The sequence below is a fragment of the Capra hircus genome, chromosome 27, assembly GCF_001704415.2.
Source record: "Capra hircus breed San Clemente chromosome 27, ASM170441v1, whole genome shotgun sequence".
NCBI classification, from domain to species: Eukaryota; Metazoa; Chordata; class Mammalia; order Artiodactyla; family Bovidae; genus Capra; species Capra hircus.
The window spans coordinates 12,239,258-12,256,647 of record NC_030834.1 but is presented as its reverse complement, the minus strand read 5'-3'; the positions used below and the strand labels follow the sequence as shown (position 1 = coordinate 12,256,647).

Sequence of the window (17,390 nt, the reverse complement as noted above, 5' to 3'; positions counted from 1 at the left end):
GTACTTCTACCTGGCTCATCCATCAAAGACCAAAGAGAATCAGTACAATAACCATTTTCTCCTCCCTTCGGTGTTACTGCTGCTAAGTCGCTTCAGTTGTGTCCGACTCTGTGCGACCCCATAGACGGCAGCCCACCAGGCTCCCCCGTACCTGGGATTCTCCAGGCAAGAACACTGGAGTGGGTTGCCATTTCCTTCTCCAATGCGTGAAAGTGAAGTAGCTCAGTTGTGTCCGACCCTCAGCGACCCCATGGACTGCAGCCTTCCAGGCTCCTCTGTCCATGGGATTTTCCAGGCAAGAGTACTGGAATGGGGTGCCATTGCCTTCTCCGTTCTGTGTTACTAAAACAAGTTTAAAAAAAGTACTGGGCAAAGAACTGACATTTGGGTTCTTTTCCCCTTGACTGTTACGGTGATTATAAGGTAAATATTGAGAGCTCTTTGGTATTATTAACATCAGCCACTGCTGGAGACAGTTGAGTCACTTATGTTAAATGGGGAATCCAGTGTTTAACTTTGAAATGTTTCAGTTCTCAAATGGAACTTTAAGTGCAAAGCCCACATTCACCAGTTTATTTGCATATTGTATTTACATAAGGAAAAAGGTGCACTGAAAATGTTATAGAAAGAAATACACAAAACAAGGTCATATTAAAGTATGGTCAGCATAAAAAGAAGGGTAGTTTCAGGTCCCGTGCATCAGTTCCGACCACGTCCCGTAACTGTTCCTCAAGGCCCACTGGGGACAGGACAGGAGACGCTGATCTGTCCTGCAGGTAAGTCTCTGAGCGCCCTCCTGCCTCAGCCACGTGGACAGGGTGGGTGTGTTTGCACAGGTCTGCAGCCGTGACTGGAGGTAGAGCTGCTCCTGAGCTCGGTTCAGCACAGGTGCAGCAGGAACCGGGATCCGTTGTCGGTACTGAATCGACGCTCCTGACCATTTTCTTGTTTACTGTGTTTACTCAGTAATTCAACAAATTATCAGATCACTTATGTTCACAGAATTCAGAAGGGACAGCACTATTCAGCTGGACTTGGATAAGCACAACAGTGGTCAATTAGCCAGAATCAGACATTTCCCATTTCAGGTGTGGAATTGTCCCGCCAGAGAAAGTAAACAGAAGTAAAATAATTTAATTGCTCATGCCCTGGATTTTAAGATTCTGAGCTATGGAAAGTGGAAATTAAGTTTTGGTAATCAATGCTAGTGTCTAGGATAAAGCGAGGCTACGGTAAATGCTTCTTCGTGACATAATCCTTCTAAGAGCCGTACTGAAGTTACATGTGGAAACACTGGATCTTGGGACACCAGTCTGGTGGACCAGACTCTAAGCTGCTGGGGGACTGTGCATGGCGCACAGCAGTGAGAAAGGACCTCGACCCCTCTCGAGACATTCCTGTGCGCCGGGGCAAAACTGCATCAGCCTGTGGGCGTCTGTCCTCACCTGTCCTCAGGAGGTAAAGGTCAGATATTCTTGTCCTGGGTGTGGGGAGAGAGGAGGTCTCATGGGCCTGTTCTCCAGGGAGGCGGCTCCAGTGTCTAAACACAGAAAGGCTGCGGGTTGTGGGGCTGCTTCTGCGTGGCAGGAAGAGCAGGGCTGAGAGGCAGCGGCCTGTGGCACTCGGCGTCCGTCAGCGGAGGGTAGTACTGCCTGTAGCAGCTGTACGCGAACGTCAGGCCGATGGCGGATCCAGCCAGGACGTCTGAACGAAGACAGGGGACGGCCTTCCCTCACTCACAAGTCATGCTTGCCGGTGGAGGGAGCTTGACCCTCCAAGGCTACTCATTTAGCCTGCAGAACCCCTACATTCCAGGGTTACGGTTTGGGGGGATTTTCTTAGTTTTATCATATAGCTCCAGTATTGTCATTATCAAGCTGTTCCCTTAAACACCAAATCAAAACACATCTTTAGTTAGGTAAGTATAACAAGGCATTTTCTGAGTTCACTGCTTTGAGTTTTTTTAGTTTGGAGGAATAACAGATTCATTGAATACTATGACAAACTCCTCATCACCATTCAAAGGGTTCTAGAAGAAGGCATAAACTCTCCAGGAGTTGCCTCTCTTTGCAAAAATTTAGTTTATTCTTCAGAACAGCTCTTAAGGGCCTCTAGCTAATACTGTCAACTTTTTTTTTTTTTAATTTTGGGCTTTCTCTGCAGATACTCTGTAATTTGGATGTTTTACTATATCATTCAACTTAAATTTCTTTGGTTTAATTACAATTTTATGTTTTCTTAAATTTTACTTCCATTACTGAACAAAAACCTTGACAGTGAAATTGATTTTTAAGGTAGTAAGTAAACTGAACTTTGAGGTTGGTTGTAAAAAATTTCTTGAGTTTTTTCTGAACTTAGGATGCTTCAAAGTAATGAGAAAATTAGGATGTCCCTCTCTGATAATCTGTTTAAAAGATAACAGTGTGCTGTCTCATTTTCCATGTAGCAATAAATCACACTCAATTTAGATCCAAACCATCCTCTGCACACTTGTCTGTTCACTCAGCAGACACCCAGGGGGTGTGTCCCATGCCACGTGCGGGGGACAAATGACAGGAGAACCGTGGAGGGTCCACGGCCTAGACGCCTGCGGTGCTTACCCTGCCAGTGATGCTTGTAGTCACAGGTGCGGGACAGTGCAATTACAGCTGCAAAGAGTAGGGGTGACAGAAAGGAACAGAATCTCCAAGATTTCCCTCGGCCTCGTGGTGTGAAGCAGTGTAACTTCCCAGCCAGGTAGAAGGATGCGAAGGCCAGGCCGGCAAATGCAACTAGAAGAGGGAAAAACCTCTCAGTATGTGTCTTTTAAAGGAAAAGAAGACACGGTTATGAACATGTTCTTAGCCCTTTTTGTAGCTTTTGGTGTAGATCACTGATTGAGACTGTCAGTTATGAGGGAGGAGAAAACAAGGGAAAATGAAGGATTATGTCCCAAAGTGAGTGACATTTACTCAGAAGAGAGTTTTTGGAATCCTAGCGATGGGACTTCACTTCCCAGTGCCTCCGTTTCCTTGTATATAAATGGGAATCATAAAAATAACAGAATCCCATCTCATTGGGCTAATATGCTGTCAAATGAGACATGAATCTACAATGCTTTTGGAAGCACCAGACTAGTAACTCTTCCATAAAGGTTGGTTAATATTTTTATGACTAGCACGAGATTGCAGGATTTAGGCAGGATAATACAGTAATAAAAAAATGTTCAAATTTCATGAAGGGAAAGTACTTCCTCTGTCCTTAAATGTTTAATACTTGAGGTTCAAGCTTGTTATTAAAGAAGGGGGGCTTCTCTGACTTCTAGATATGAGAACAAGAGTGCATGAGAGGTTCCCATCCTCACAGGTTCCCCTGGGTTAAATTCAAAAAAACAAAACAGGGATGTAGAGTTCACATGGTATTCATACAGGAAGAATGGCCACTGGGGAAGCTCTTGCGGCCCTCATTCACCACGGCCTTGTCTCCTGTGCACATCAAGTCTCCACGGGCTTGCCCATCCGGGAAGCAGCGGTAGAAGAAGTCTGGGCGTGGCCTGGAAGAAATATGGCCAGGTCTGAACGTGGATCATTTACAACTCCAGAAATTGTTCTTGGGTTGTGTTAGATATCGATTAACCTATCAACTGTCACTCAAATAGCATCCCAGGCAAAATAGTGAAATTTGACTGGATAGTCACCACTAAGAGAAAAGTTTTATTTCTCCAAGGTTAGTATTTAAATCAGAAAAAAAAAAAAAAAAAAAAAAAGGCTGCAGCAGCGAGTAATTACTTGTTGGGGGAAAGATCCAGTCATGCTGCAGCTTCCTCAGGGTGCTCTGGAGGACACTGACTCTGTGGCACTGGGAAATGTGCTGTTCTGGGCAGAAAAGACCCTGAGTCAGCTGGGCACCAAGGCAGAGGGAAGAGAGGAAGCAAGAGAGAAGAGGCTCGGGAAGATAGGGCTAGGGCTGGGGCTGCGTGACCCCGCTCTCCTGACCAGGGAGGGCTGAGACGGCAGGTGGAAGCTCGGGCACTCACCTCCCCACTATCAGTTTGATTGTGTTGGTGAAGACGCCATTCAGGGCCAGGGCCAGGCTGGCCGCTGCAAAGCAAAGAAACTCACTGTCAGTGGGTCTGCGGAGGTCCCTGTCTCATTCAGCACAGCCACAGGGGACAGCGTCTCCTGGGACAGCAGAGTGGTCGGCCTCCAGTCAGACTGGAGCATAAAAGGAACGCGGGCCTTGGTGGCCACTGCGGTGCCACAGGGAGGACTTCTGGCCTAGACTGAGGATGCGCCGCAGGTGCGCACACTCCTGTGCGTACAGGTGTACCTGGGAGGTGACCCACAGCTCACAGGTAAAAAGTGGGGTAGAGGGGAAACAAGAGTCACCTTAGGGACTCGGAAGAGGCCACCAGCTGCATGGGGAGTGGACCCGACGGCCGAGGGAGGGGGGCAATCTTACCCAGGCAGGCTTGCCGGCTGTCGGCTGCATCTGCCACCTTGAGACACCTGGCCAGGAGTACTGGAGCCAGCGGGGCGAGGAAGGCGATGACCTGCAAGGGACAGAGCTGAGCTGAGCACACGAAAGAGAACAGAATCCTCCGACAGCAAGAGGGGCGGAGTGACAGCAGAAGTCACACCCTAGACCTGAACTGCCCCCTGCAGGTGCAGCGTCCAGGGTCCGCGGCCCGAGCTCCCCTGGCAGCCCTGAGCACTGTCCCCCAGCACGTGTCTCCCGAGCCAAAACGGAGGGACACCGAGAAGCACGGCGAGGCGAAGCCCCGTCTAGCAGCGAACTCCCCATAAATGTCGCCGCGGAGTCGGGATGACCGCCCAACGCCCTGACAAGCACGGTCTGAAGGCAGGCGGGTCCTCCACGCACAAACATCGGCTTGGTGGGGAGATACTCTGCCTCCACGTACGGATTCCGGTAAAGCCACATCTCTTCAGGCTGGATGAGCCTCTGGAAGGGCGGCAGCAGCTCCGTCACCCTGAAGGGGACACAAAGGAGCGGAGCGTCGGCGGCTTCCGGCAAGCGTGCGCGGAACCCGGCCGGGCCTCGGAAAGGAGGGTGGGGGGCTGAGGGCCCAGGACCGGGGTCGGGGAGGGGGCCAGAGCTCAAGTCCTTACAGGAAGGCCGCGAACAGTGCGAGTCGCACGCCCACCTCGGCCGCGAGGGCCGTCGCCGCCGCCTTCCCCTTGCCCATCGCCCAGTCGCGCTCAAGGCTGACGTGGTGGCGCCGGGGCGGGGCGTCGAGAGGGGCGGGGTATCACGTGGGGGTGGGCAGATGGTGGGGCGGGGCCGGAAGGAGGGAGGGGTCGGTCTCCGCCCTCCCACGCCTGCCCCGACGCTTTGTACTCACTTGGCCTTCGCTCCCGGGAAGTGCGCAAACTGCGCGTTTTGTGTTGCTGCGTTGTTAGGTCCGAGTTTTCCGCGGCTCCGCTAGACCTCGGGCTGCGGGGCCCACCGGCGGGTTAGATGCACGAGGTCTTCCAACCCCGCTCTGGCCCCCTCCCGCCCAGGGTGGCCTGTTGGCCACTGAGTTGTAGCAAGAAGTTACGGGCAATGAACAAGTCCATATATTTAATTTTGGAACATACAGGACAATTTATTGAAGTCGATCTCAAGCAAAATCGGAAGTCAGTGGAATGTCATTAAAAATCTTTCCAAATTAATCCTCACGGAAGCAAAAAGAAAAAAAAATTGAATCCCAAAGTATTTGTAAAATAAAAAAGGTAACATCTCAGTAAATAGAATGTACAAAAATTATATGTTCCTACCAGCACACACAGTAGTAAGAAGCTTAAATATTACAGGCAATCCTAATACACTGTAACTAGTCAACAATAACCTATCTATATACAGGTTAACCAAGCTTTAAACGTTTCACACTATGCAATAAAACATGGGCCAATCAACAAAATCCCCAAAATATCATATATCTATGTGGCAACATCAAGTCATTATTCAGTAATGCCCTAGTGGAACACCCCCCAGGGAAAATGAACACTAATCCTTAGTATCAGGAGCTTCTAGACAAGTCACAGAAACTCTAATAAAAGAGATTGACTTTTAGTGAATATTGATGCTTTGTTATTAAAGACTCAAGTCTCAAGTGATTTAGGCAAAATTAACATTTCACAGGATCTACAAAGTTTATTACAGATAAACAAAGTACAGAAATAACCAATCTACAAAGGTCATTATCATAGATAAAGATCACGAGGAAATGAAAACAGAATCTGTAGGTATCTGTGGTTGTGCAATATCACAAGTGGATACAAATGGATTTCTCATGTCAATTCCAATTATGCACACACCCTTAGATATAAAAAGAACCTTATTATTAGCCAGTTGCAATCATCATTTAGCATCTTAGTTATCAGTGGCGATAGGATTTTCTTGTTTAACATGGAGGGCATGTGACAGCACGAATGAGATAAAGAGCAATGTTAGTGACAATGAAGGAAAAGGACATTTCATCCAGTCCACTTCTAAACCGACAAGAGTTACACCATATACACCCCTCATCTGGGTCATCTGATGGATACTGACAGCAGTATGCACACATCAGAAGTCTGGCGGCTGGGGAAGGGGAACCCGAGGGTGCTTTCTTGCCAATTAGCAGATGCAGTGATGTCACACGAGAAGACGAAGGACTGAATAAAGGACTTTGGCAACTATTTTCCCTTTCTCTTACACGCTAATGACTTTGAGATGCTCCTGAAGGACAGGTATTTCTCTTCCTATTCTCCCTTCGTACAAACGTGCCACATGCACCTGAACTTGTCACTTAAGCCATGGACTGACTGGAGAAAGAACAGAAATGGGTTTGAAACACACAGGTCACACCCGGCATTTCAGGAGTGTAACGTAAGTGCAAAGTTTTTTTTTTTCCCTACACAGGCATCTACTAAAAGAAAAGAAGAGGTGTGTGGGGATAGGGTTGACAAAATAACAAAGTAAAGAACATACGCAGGAAATACTCATGTAAATGCTGCTGGTATTTCATGCAGGAGTCTCTTCCCCGACTACGTGCACTGAATCTGAGAGACCTACTGTGGACGCTCCCATGTGCAGAACTTCGCCTCTAATCCAAGTTCAAGAGGGTAAGAGACAAAACAGTGTACAAAACAATGCTTTCTACTTCATAAATTTAAAAATAACTGTAAAACAAGAAGAATCTGAGGAGTTTCAAGTACTTAAAAAACCTGAATTCAATGAGGCAGAGGTCTCAATGTTAAAGTGACTACTTCGTACCTGTGGTAAACATTATAATTCCCCTCCCTCACCCTACTGTAACCCCGTTTCTCCCAGTCCCCCACCCCAGATAAACGTTGGTAGATTTCAGTATATACAAATTTCCAACTCTTTCGTATATGTCAGTACATGGCAAAGCTGTCTAAGTCAATTCCCGAGCCTATCTGGAAATGGAAGTGAGTTCCACTCTCTGTTTACAAATAACCAGAGACCAAGTCTAGGTGAAAGAATGCAAAAGTCACTCAGTCCTGTCCAACTCTTTGTGACCCGATGGACTGTACAGTCCATGGAAATCTCCAGGCCAGAATACTGGAGTGGATAGCCATTCCCTTCTCCAGGGGATCTTCCCAACCCAGGGATCGAACCCAGGTCCCCAGCATTGCAGGAGGATTGTTAACCAGCTGAGCCACCAGGGAAGCCCAAAAATACTGGAGTGGGTAGCCTATCCTTCTTCAGGGGAGCTTCCTGACCCAGGAATTGGACAAGGGTCTCCTGCATCGCAGGTGGATTCTTCACCAGCTGAGCCACCAGGGAAGCCCAAGTCTAGATGGCCTGAGGCTAAAGGAAGTTGTTCCGAGTGATCACTTCCTGTCTGCTGCTGCTGCAGCTCCGACTTGAGGGATCTAGACACACCAGCTTTTTAAGTAATTCAAGTCTAATTTGCACTGCTCGTCAACTGAGCAACTTCCCCTGTCCCTTTGTGCTGTCCCTCCTGCAGAAAAACAACTGGTGTGAGCTTCCCAAGCTGTCAGCACACCATGGTGACGAATTTTCTCATCCTAATGGGACATGGTGTGCGAGAGCATCTTAACTTTAAGGTGAATGCTAATGAAGAGCTTTCTGTTTTAAAATGAAATGAGAGACAAGTAACAAATCCCCGGGAGTCCAGAGCCTGCGCTCCACACGGCTGTCCTGTCTGCTTCCAAACTGCAGATCTGGGCTGGACCCTGTCTGGAACACACCACACAACAAGCTACTATGAAGTAAGGAAACTCTGATTCACAATCAGGAAAGAAAGGTATCCAATTGCCGCCCTGTCTGAGAGTCCTTTATGTGATTATCTCGAGGTTGTGGGCGTCACAGCATTCTTCCCAGGCCTGCTTCCAAATACTTTGTGGAAATGGCAGCAGGGAGCAGCCTTCCTCCTTCCCTGTTTTATGTTTTTAGTCTTTAGATGTGTTTCTGACTTGAACAGACAGAAATCTCCAAGTTTCAATGATTCTAAAAGTCAGCCTATTTTATAGCTTAGGCAAGAGCTTTTTTGAGAATTAGGATAAGGTGGGAACATGTTAAAAAGAGAAATGAAAATAAAACCCACCTCACTCCTAACTGTAGCCCTGATTAGACAGTCAAGAAGTGACTCACTTCCTCCAGCTGCTTCCACCTTCCAGGAATGCAGCCCACCCCGCCCAACCCCCTAAAAGCGACAGGCAGCTCCTCACACCCACCAGGGCCTGGAAGGTCTGGAATCTCACCTCTAATTGTTACAGACCCAGTTTCTGAAGTGTTCTGCTGATTATCAAAAACCTTAACATTCACTTTTTCTCTGAACCAACATAAGGTTCAAAACAAATACAACCGTTATCCCATGCTGCTTGATGTTATTTCATTTTTGGATAAGAAGTAAAAACCAGCCATTTATGGTCTGACTACAGCTCGATTTCAGTTAGCAAATCAAATAACAACTTCCGGCTGTGAGTAAGCAACGCGTCTGTCGCAGTGTTTCATGGCGAACCCCAGGCAAGCACACTGCTCAGATACTATGCACGCTGCATGGATGGATACTTCGCAAACAGAAAGCGTGACTTACTCTTTCGCCTGCTTCCACAGCCTGCACCTTTAAAATACGTAAACTTGTGACACCACAAGGTGTGAGTAGAGCTCCTTGGCACTGGCAGGACTGAAACCACTTCTGAGACTGCTAGAGGACACTCCTGGACAGGGACTCCAGAGCTGCGGTCAGCGATTTTGCTTTCCACCCTGATTTCTGAAATGGCAGAACAATCCTGTTAGTCACCCCCTCCCACCCCACCTACCCACCCCGTTGTCCCCCACCCCAAATCAGAAAACTCTCAGCAGAGCTCTGTTACAGATACACAAACAAAATGTGACACAATGCAGAAGCTGCATAAAAACACTTAACCCTAAGGTGTTTGTAGCATACAGGATATACCCTGGCTTACCATATAAAAGTCAGATAGTAAATAGCACTAAGTCCAAAACAAAGCAAGAAGATTTCATGTTGGATACTGATTCAACGCGAGTTACAGTTCAAATATTAAAGGAACTCCTTCATGTTAGTAAGTTTAGAAAAGCAAACGTTTATCATATACATATATAAAATAAAGTTTTAGTATGATAAAACATAGATTTTCTTAAGTTATTTTTTTAAAAGGACATCAAACTCTACAGTTGCTCAAGAGCCAAGGTTAGTGTTTTGGTGAGCTGTAACTCATGTGACTGGCGGCAGTCGCATTTGGTAACATGTGTAGCATCTTCTATCTTGCTCTTTCTTTTGAGACCGTATCTAATCAACAGAATTACTAGAGGCTCATTAAGTTACCTCAAAATTATTTGCTGGAATCACGCAAATGGCAGTTTAGGAGCTTAAGTAAAGGAATTGTAGTGTTTGTTTTTTTGTTGTTTTGTTTTTGTTTTTTTAAACAAAAAAATCCAGTATAATTGCACATATACATACAAAAAAAAAATAGGCACAAAACAGATTTTTTTTTCTTTTTTCCAGAGAAGAGCTCTAGATTGATAAGAAAAAAGGGGACACACAGCACAACTGAAGGAATGTTGTGGAGCATCTGTCTTCCCAGCCTTTGGGTAAGGTCACTGGGTGCTTCGGAAGGGAAAATAAATGCTGCCAGGTACAGGCAATTGTAAGCAGTCAAAATTCACAGAGAAAGTGAACGTTCATTCAAGCTAACCCTAGACTTCTACTTAGTACAGTGTTACAACAAGGTCTGACAGGACTAATGGATCCATACAGGGAATCCTGGAGTAGACATATTCCTAAGCACTGCAAGCAAGGGAGCTGTGTGGGCAGACAGTCCGCTTCACGAGTGTCTATTCTTGCCAATACTGCTTTCTCGGGAGTTTTCCCTGAGTGCTTCCTGCGGTGAAGTGTGTGTGTGGGGCCCTTACCTCCCTCCCCTGTACAAGTGCTTCCCTTCCCCGGTGGGGGCAAGTCTAAGGACTGGATAATTGACAGGTAACTTGGGGAATGCCCTGACCCCTTTCACCCTCAAATGTGGAGTTAAACAGAAAGAGCTACTCAAATCACACAAATTCAAATTCATCTGTGTAGTTTCCATGAGGAAACTGAATGGCCAGCTGATAAAGGGGATGCCTGACCGGGAGACGGAAAATGAAACACCCAACATTCTCTCCAAGCCAGACCAGGGTCAGCACACTGGACAGACAAGGGGGCTCCTCTGAGCCGACTTTGGGTCCGTGCCCCTCGTCTGCCTTTAGCTGCCTTTACCAGTAGCCCAGGACAATAGGGATGTCCGTTCAAACACTGCATTCACTTCCCACATAAATGCACTTCACCAGAATACCCATTATCATCGGAGAACATTTCAGACTCAGTGAGGCCATCCGCTTCTAGCTTCCTCCAGAAGGAAGAACCAGCAACCACACTACATACCTATCTAGGTAAAGTCATATCAGAAAGCCCGCTGAGTGTAAGACCACAGAGGTAATATCCACTGAGGGCTTTAGTTTTCAAGAGGCCAGGTTCAGTCCTCCCACAGAGCCGTCTCAAAGACCATGAGGGACACCTGGAAGGGAAAGCGAAGCCGGCCGCCCTTCTGCCCGGGAGAGGGGCCTGTGACACCGCCAGACCCTTTTCTAGAGGGCTTTCTGCAATTCCTACTTAAAACACACATGTACACACATATACTGATCAGACTATCTGAACTACGTGTCTCAGAATCTTAAAAAATGAAAATAAATAAAGGAATGATGACTCCTTTTGTTTTGTACACCCACAGAACACATCCTAGACTTAAAATTTATCTCATTAACAAAAAACTTTCTTTTCTCTCTGTTCTTATTTTAAAAAGCAAAGACAGCTCTTTTTTTCCCAGCTGCAAAGGCTCTGAAGCACAGTAAAAGGCAAGAAAAGACCAAGTGAATCTAACCCTCCACAAAGGAATTCCCAAACCGACAGAACTGAAAACACCAGAGCCCACCACCGGCTTCGGCCTGTGGACCGGCTCCCCACTCTTGCTTTCGCGAGGCGGTGCCGCTGGCCAAGGGTGCCCGCGTCGCAGCGGTCTCTTCTTGCACTGACGCGTCCTCTACTTTTTTCTTTTCCTTTTTTTTCCTTTAAATAAAAAGAAGGACATTTTCCCCGCCCGTTTACTCTCTGATTTCCTCTCCGTGATCCTGTGATTCCAGTTTACACTTGATCTTGCTCCAGTACTCGGGGGACACGGGGGACGCGGGGTCGTGCTCTGAGCAGCAGAGCCGGCCTTCCAGGGTGGAGGGCACCAGCGCTCCCTTCTCGTGATCTTTACAGAAGGACCGGGGGCAGAACTCGCAGAAGGCGATGGCCGCAGCGCTGCACTCGTCGCACTGGTGCCAGGGGCACTCCCACTTTCCTGGGGAGGCGGGAAGAAGGAAGGAACCCAGTGAGTGCCTGGGTCCACTGCCCGCCAGACACCCAGCCTCCCACCTGCCTCTCCAGCTGGAGGCTGCGTCCGGCTGACCACAGCTCCAGGCCTCAGCCCACGAGAGGTCTGCGTGGTCCTGGCAGCATGGCTGTGAGCTCTGCTCCCAACTCCACACCACAGGGGCCAGCTGCCCACCTCGGGGAACATAAGACCCCAGCCCTGCTGCCCACAGGCGTCCCCCTGCACACCGAGAGCTGCTTGCTCCGGCCACTTGTCCTCTCTGCTGCCCACCGCACGGCCCGCGGGGGCGCTCACCGTAGGGCGGCTGCGGCAGGTTAAGGCAGAGCAGGTGGTAGGCTTTGGGGCAGTCCTTCCTGTCGCACATGACCAGCTCCCCGCCGTCCCCACACTGGAAACAGAAATCCTCATGCAGCTGCTTGGGCTCGGTTTTGATTTTTCGTCGCTTCGGCTTTAGCTTAGCATTTTTGGCCTTTTCTTCAGCTGTGGAGGCACATGCCGACTGGCGGGAAAGAGGGATCATGGTTTTAATGATCACAGTGCATGAAGCATTATGGAAAAGGAAAATCCTACAATCTCAGGTTCACTTAAATCCATCTGTTGTCCAGTTAGATAAAACTCCAGAAGGGCTTGTCCCGTAACAGAAATGAAAGAAAAACAAGGCTTCACTGGTCCAGTGGATAAGGCTCTGTGCGCCTACTGCAGGGGGGCTGGGTTTGATCCCTGGTCAGGGACTAGAGTCAACATGTTTCAACTAGAAGAGCCCACGTGCTGCAACAAACAGCTGGTGCAGCCAAATTAGAAAAAGAAGGACACTGTTCTATTTCAAAACTATGCTTCATTTTCACTGACTTTTGAAAAGGTGCTTTTTTTTTTCAAAATTGCAAAGACACTGAGATATCATTCACAAACCATAAAATCCACCAATTTAAAGTGTGTAATTGGGTGGCTTTTGTAAGGTGAATTTTTTTTTTTTTAATGTTTTTGAAAAGGAGTCTGCTAACTTCCAATTCAATCAGAAATACAAACATGTTCAGAACCTGACAGTTAAACCATCTGGCCCATTCTTCCTGAGACGGCTCTCCAACAGCGCCCTCCCCACCACTGACCTTCGGTCGCACGCCCAGGAAGCCGCTGCAGTTGTCTGCCCCGCAGTGGCACTCCGTCCTGCCGTTGCCCAGACAGTCCAGGTTGTAATTAAATGTTAGCTCCATCCCTAGGCCACAAGAGAGAGAACCGTTCATACTCAAGTCCCAGGGAAGAGAGAAGGTGTCAAAGACACAGCCTCACACTGAAAAAAGAGACAGGATTCTGACAGGTCCCACATGAACGCAGTGATGGGGAAAGGGAAAACAAACAAACAAACAAAACCTAGAGGAAGACATCCCCATCCACCAGTGATTAAAGCAAAAAGAAACATTCTGCAAAGGCCATCACAGCCTTTTCACCGAAGTGGTCAAACACTATGAAAGGGAGACTGAGAATCTGAAATCTGTGCTCAAGGAAAACGGGCTCTAGTTCAGGCCTCCTTTTCTAAAACTAATTCACACTTAGTGTCCGAGTGAACAATATGACCGTGGAATTGTCACAACCATATCATGTTCAGTAGCTAATGTCTTACATTATGATCAGAAAAAGATTTCAAAATGCAGGTTTACTATACAAACCCGAAGACCCAGGGATTCAAACTAGGAGGTCCAAGCTTCCTTTGGCTGGGCCTCAGCAATCCACAGTGAGTGCTAGAAACACAGTTTAAATCCCTTTCAGTTATGGCACTTCCCTTCCCACCCATTTTTCTAACAAAGGAGAAATTAAGTTCTGCTGCTATGATGGTGGATGGGCAAGGAAAAATAAAAGCAGTGACTGCTTCAAAAAGCTTTTTATGTCTAATTTGGAACAGAATGCTCTTTCAAACTAAAAACCAAAACAAGAAAGCTCCCACAAACAACCCAAGAAACCAGCTGATGTTAATGCAGGCTCATTACTTTAAAAAAGAAAAAGAAAACAAAAGTTTAAACATCTGCTTGCATTACACAGATAGCAATCATTTGGAGAATGAATTTGCTTCTACTAATCTCCCTTTTGCAGGATACAGAGTTTTACTTCTTAATGACAGATAATTCTAAACACAGCTCTGTATCTTATTTGAATAAATATGTGAGGGTCGAAACTTGAAGAGTGTCCTGGGAGAGGGAGCAACTTAAGTTCCTTTTACCTGCAGGAATGTCACAAAGAGCAAAAAGCCCAACGCGAACGTCTCCATTCACGGTCCACTTCTGGGTTTCACAGTTTGGATTACAACTGTGGTTCATAAAGCGAGAATAATTTCCCTTTGGGCCAGCATCAATGATACGGTCCTTCAAAAAGAAAAGAAAGGAAGAGAGAGCTCCTTTGACATAAAACTGAGCATCAGCGTGTAGGAGAAACCCCCAGCTCAGGCAAGAGCCCCAGGGCAGCGCCGAGCACCACCAGCTGAGGCCTGACCACCTACAGCTTCACAGATGTGCTCCTGGACGACTGACTGAGTCCTTTTCTCTACATGGAGACCAAGTCAGAGCAAGTAAGACAATGTGAAGTCTGGGTTCTTTTAAAGTTTGCTTCTAGGAACAGACTGCAGATAACACCACTTAGAATGTCAGCTGGCCGTGGGGCTGAAGGAAAAGTATTTTCTCAGCAGAGAGTGCTCAATTCGGATGTTAATTGAGATGGGGATGATGGTGGTTTGCTGCCATCCCTGCTCTGAGCGAGAAGCAGAGCTGGGGGCCAGGGGCACAGGTGGATGAGAACTTAGGCTACAAAGAGAGAGGGAAGAGAAGAGAGACACTTCTCTGCACGAAGACTTGGGAGATTTGGCTGATGGAAACGCTAGAGTCTGGGATATAATCTTTGTCATTTACATTTACTTATAGGAAAGTTCAAGGTATCATAAGAAGCCCAACATTTTGGCTCCCTGAATTTACACTCTGATAATCCAGAAAGGCCCTGGAGGACACAGCCCCCACAGTGTTGTCCGGATGGCTGCAGGGGTCACTGGCAGTGGGGCTGGGTGTTAAGGGGACAGTCGGCAGCCATGAATAAATGGCATTTTACGTTTATACATTATCTGTTCGTGAAAGTGGTAAAACTTTGAGTGACATAACAGTTAAACTAATACTCTTCAATGATTTCTAGTTCTTTTAATGCTATTCTGATTCAGTTTTAGAGAGAGCCTGGAACATAGGAAACACAGGTACTAGTCCTGGTTCTTCGTTAAGCTGTAACAAGATATTCAACACATCATTTCTCATGGCTGGCCTGAGTTTCTCGTCACCTATAAATCAGAGGACTGTTGGAGAAATTCAATAAAGTAGGTTTCGCGGTGAATGTGCTTCAATTAACTCCCACAGTTGCATGTATTGAATCAGAAGTTTTACTTTCTCTTTTCTTTTGACAGCATTCATTTTTCCTGACTCATTAAAAAAAAAAGTCTAAACATACAGAATGATTTACAGTTAGGATTTTTTTTTGCTAAAGCAGAACTCTCCTGGTGGTTTGTAACTTAGAATCACAGAGATGACTCTCTCCCTTGGTGATAAACAAACTGAGGACCAGGTCTTCCAGTGACTAAGAGCTGAGGCCCAAACCCGGGTGTATTAACCTTGTTGCTGGTAACCTTCTCACGCACGGCGCTGTGTCACGTGACCTGCAACAATCCCTCACGTTTGTATTCTGGTAAAATGAGCATACTACAGTGGGACGCATACTGGCTACTGCAGACCATTATGCTTTGCTTGAAATGAAACTGAATTAGAGGAAGGAAACTGAATTCAACCTAAGACTATGAGACTAAACCAAAAAAATCCTTTGTTCTTACCAAAAAAAAAAGCAATTTTACCTTGGTAACAGTTAACATATAAAAATTAGTTACACTGTTCTCGTGGGCTCGCTTGATTCGCAATCTGCATTCTTCCTCATCAATTAATTCGCCGACATATTCATTTACAAATTCACCCTGCAGAGGAGCATGCAACATGCAGAGGACCAATTAGTGTATTGTGTTAGAAAGCATTCCCAAACACCACATGTGTAACCCAAGAGAATTAACCCAAAACCTTCCTGGAAAGAGAACGGCGATACAAAGACAGACCAGAAAACTGATACTGGTCCAAGATTCCTACAATTTCACAAGCACTGGTTTGTGTGCCTGTGTGTTGTTTGTGTACACGCGTGCATTTCTGGGAGTTCTACCAGGTGGGCAGTCAGGCAGCCGCCACCACAGTCAATATACAGATCTGTCCTGTCAACACAGAGGCCCCGAACCGCTCCTTCATAACCATGCCCATCCTCCGTCCCTCATCTGTTTCCAACTCTATAGTTTTTTTCTTAATTGTATTTTATGGAAGTATAGTTGACTTACAATGTTGTGTTAATTTCTGACGTGCTGTAGACTGATTCAGTTATACATACACACACTCTTTTTTATATCCTTCTCTATTATGGTTTATCACAGGATATTGAATATAGTTCCCAGGGCTAAAACACTAGGACCTTACCCAACCCTATAGTTTTGTCATTTTGAGAGTGCGCTATAAAAGGAATCACAATATGTAGCCTTTAGATATTGGCTTTTTAAAGAAAAACTAAGCCTAATTCCCTTGAGATCTAGCCAAGCTGTTGTGGGTATCAATAGTTTATTGTTTCATTACTGCTGAGTAACAAATAAAGCTTTTATTACCAAATAAAGCTGCTGTGAATATTTTGATAAAGTTTTTATGTAGACAAAGGTTTTCCTTTCTCTGGGATAAATGCTGGGTCATATGGTGAGCATATGTTTAATTTTTTAGAAAACTGCCAAACTATTTCCCAGAGTGGCTGGATCATTTTGAGTTCCCACCACACACTCCCCATGTATGAGAGAGCCGGCTTCCCCACGTCCTCGTCAGCATGTGGTATGTGTGCGCTCAGTTGTGTCTGACTCTTTGTGACCCCGTGGACTGTAGCTCACCAGGCTCCTCTGTCCATGGGATTCTCCAGGAAAGAATACTGGAGTGGGTTGCTATTCCCTTCTCCAGGGGATCTTCCCCACCCAGGGATCGAACCAGGGTCTGCTGCATTGCAGGTAGATTCATTACCAGGTGAGCTACCAGGGAAGCCCATGGGATAGTCACTGTTTTTCATTCTGCTGTTCTAACAGGTGTGTAGTAATAAGCTCCTTTTTAAAATAAGTGTAAATACCATACATTCAACCTCTCATGTTTATAAATGCATAATCATGAATCACCCTTTCACCTCGAAGACTTGGCTGATTCAATCTAGGGCAACAACATTAACTATAGGATTTCTTGGTGTTAAAAATACATTTCCGAGGCAGAGAAATGTCTTCAGAGGGTAAATTAATATGTATTTGCTATTGCTTTTACCAGACCCGTGTTCCTCCCCCAGCCCCCAACCCAAGTTCTCACCAGCCGCGCTCACCACTCAGTGCTCAGTATCACAGAATCGAGAGCCTCAGTCATCTAAAGAGAAGTG

At 46.4% G+C, this 17,390-nt stretch overlaps 2 protein-coding genes across 6 annotated transcripts in view; both read right to left on the bottom strand.

The window, feature by feature from the left end:
* PLPP5 (phospholipid phosphatase 5) lies at positions 545-9,153 on the bottom strand. 3 transcript variants are annotated; one of them, XM_018041791.1, is made up of 8 exons: positions 9,050-9,153; positions 5,342-5,433; positions 4,861-4,969; positions 4,441-4,531; positions 4,016-4,079; positions 3,408-3,532; positions 2,601-2,771; positions 545-1,704 (listed from the first exon to the last, which is right to left on the bottom strand). In XM_018041791.1, the coding sequence occupies exons 3-8, from the start codon at positions 4,918-4,920 to the stop codon at positions 1,541-1,543; spliced, it is 675 nt and encodes a 224-aa protein (XP_017897280.1). In that variant the 5' UTR covers positions 4,921-4,969; positions 5,342-5,433; positions 9,050-9,153; the 3' UTR covers positions 545-1,540. The 3 variants fall into 3 exon arrangements, with proteins under 3 accessions (XP_017897280.1, XP_017897279.1, XP_017897281.1); XM_018041790.1 differs by lacking the exons at positions 5,342-5,433; positions 9,050-9,153 and adding an exon at positions 5,109-5,239; XM_018041792.1 differs by lacking the exons at positions 5,342-5,433; positions 9,050-9,153 and adding an exon at positions 5,144-5,232.
* WHSC1L1 (Wolf-Hirschhorn syndrome candidate 1-like 1) overlaps positions 5,562-17,390 on the bottom strand; it is a 103,718-nt gene continuing 91,889 nt past the window's right edge. For 2 of the 3 annotated variants that reach the window (XM_005698833.3, XM_018041787.1), the window contains 5 exons: positions 15,757-15,873; positions 14,098-14,239; positions 12,992-13,098; positions 12,180-12,384; positions 5,562-11,852 (listed from right to left, as the gene is read on the bottom strand). In XM_005698833.3, the coding sequence (XP_005698890.1) occupies positions 11,611-11,852; positions 12,180-12,384; positions 12,992-13,098; positions 14,098-14,239; positions 15,757-15,873 (813 nt within the window). In that variant the 3' untranslated portion in view covers positions 5,562-11,610. The remainder of the gene's footprint in view (positions 11,853-12,179; positions 12,385-12,991; positions 13,099-14,097; positions 14,240-15,756; positions 15,874-17,390) is intronic. The other variant, XM_018041786.1, reaches the window with a different exon arrangement.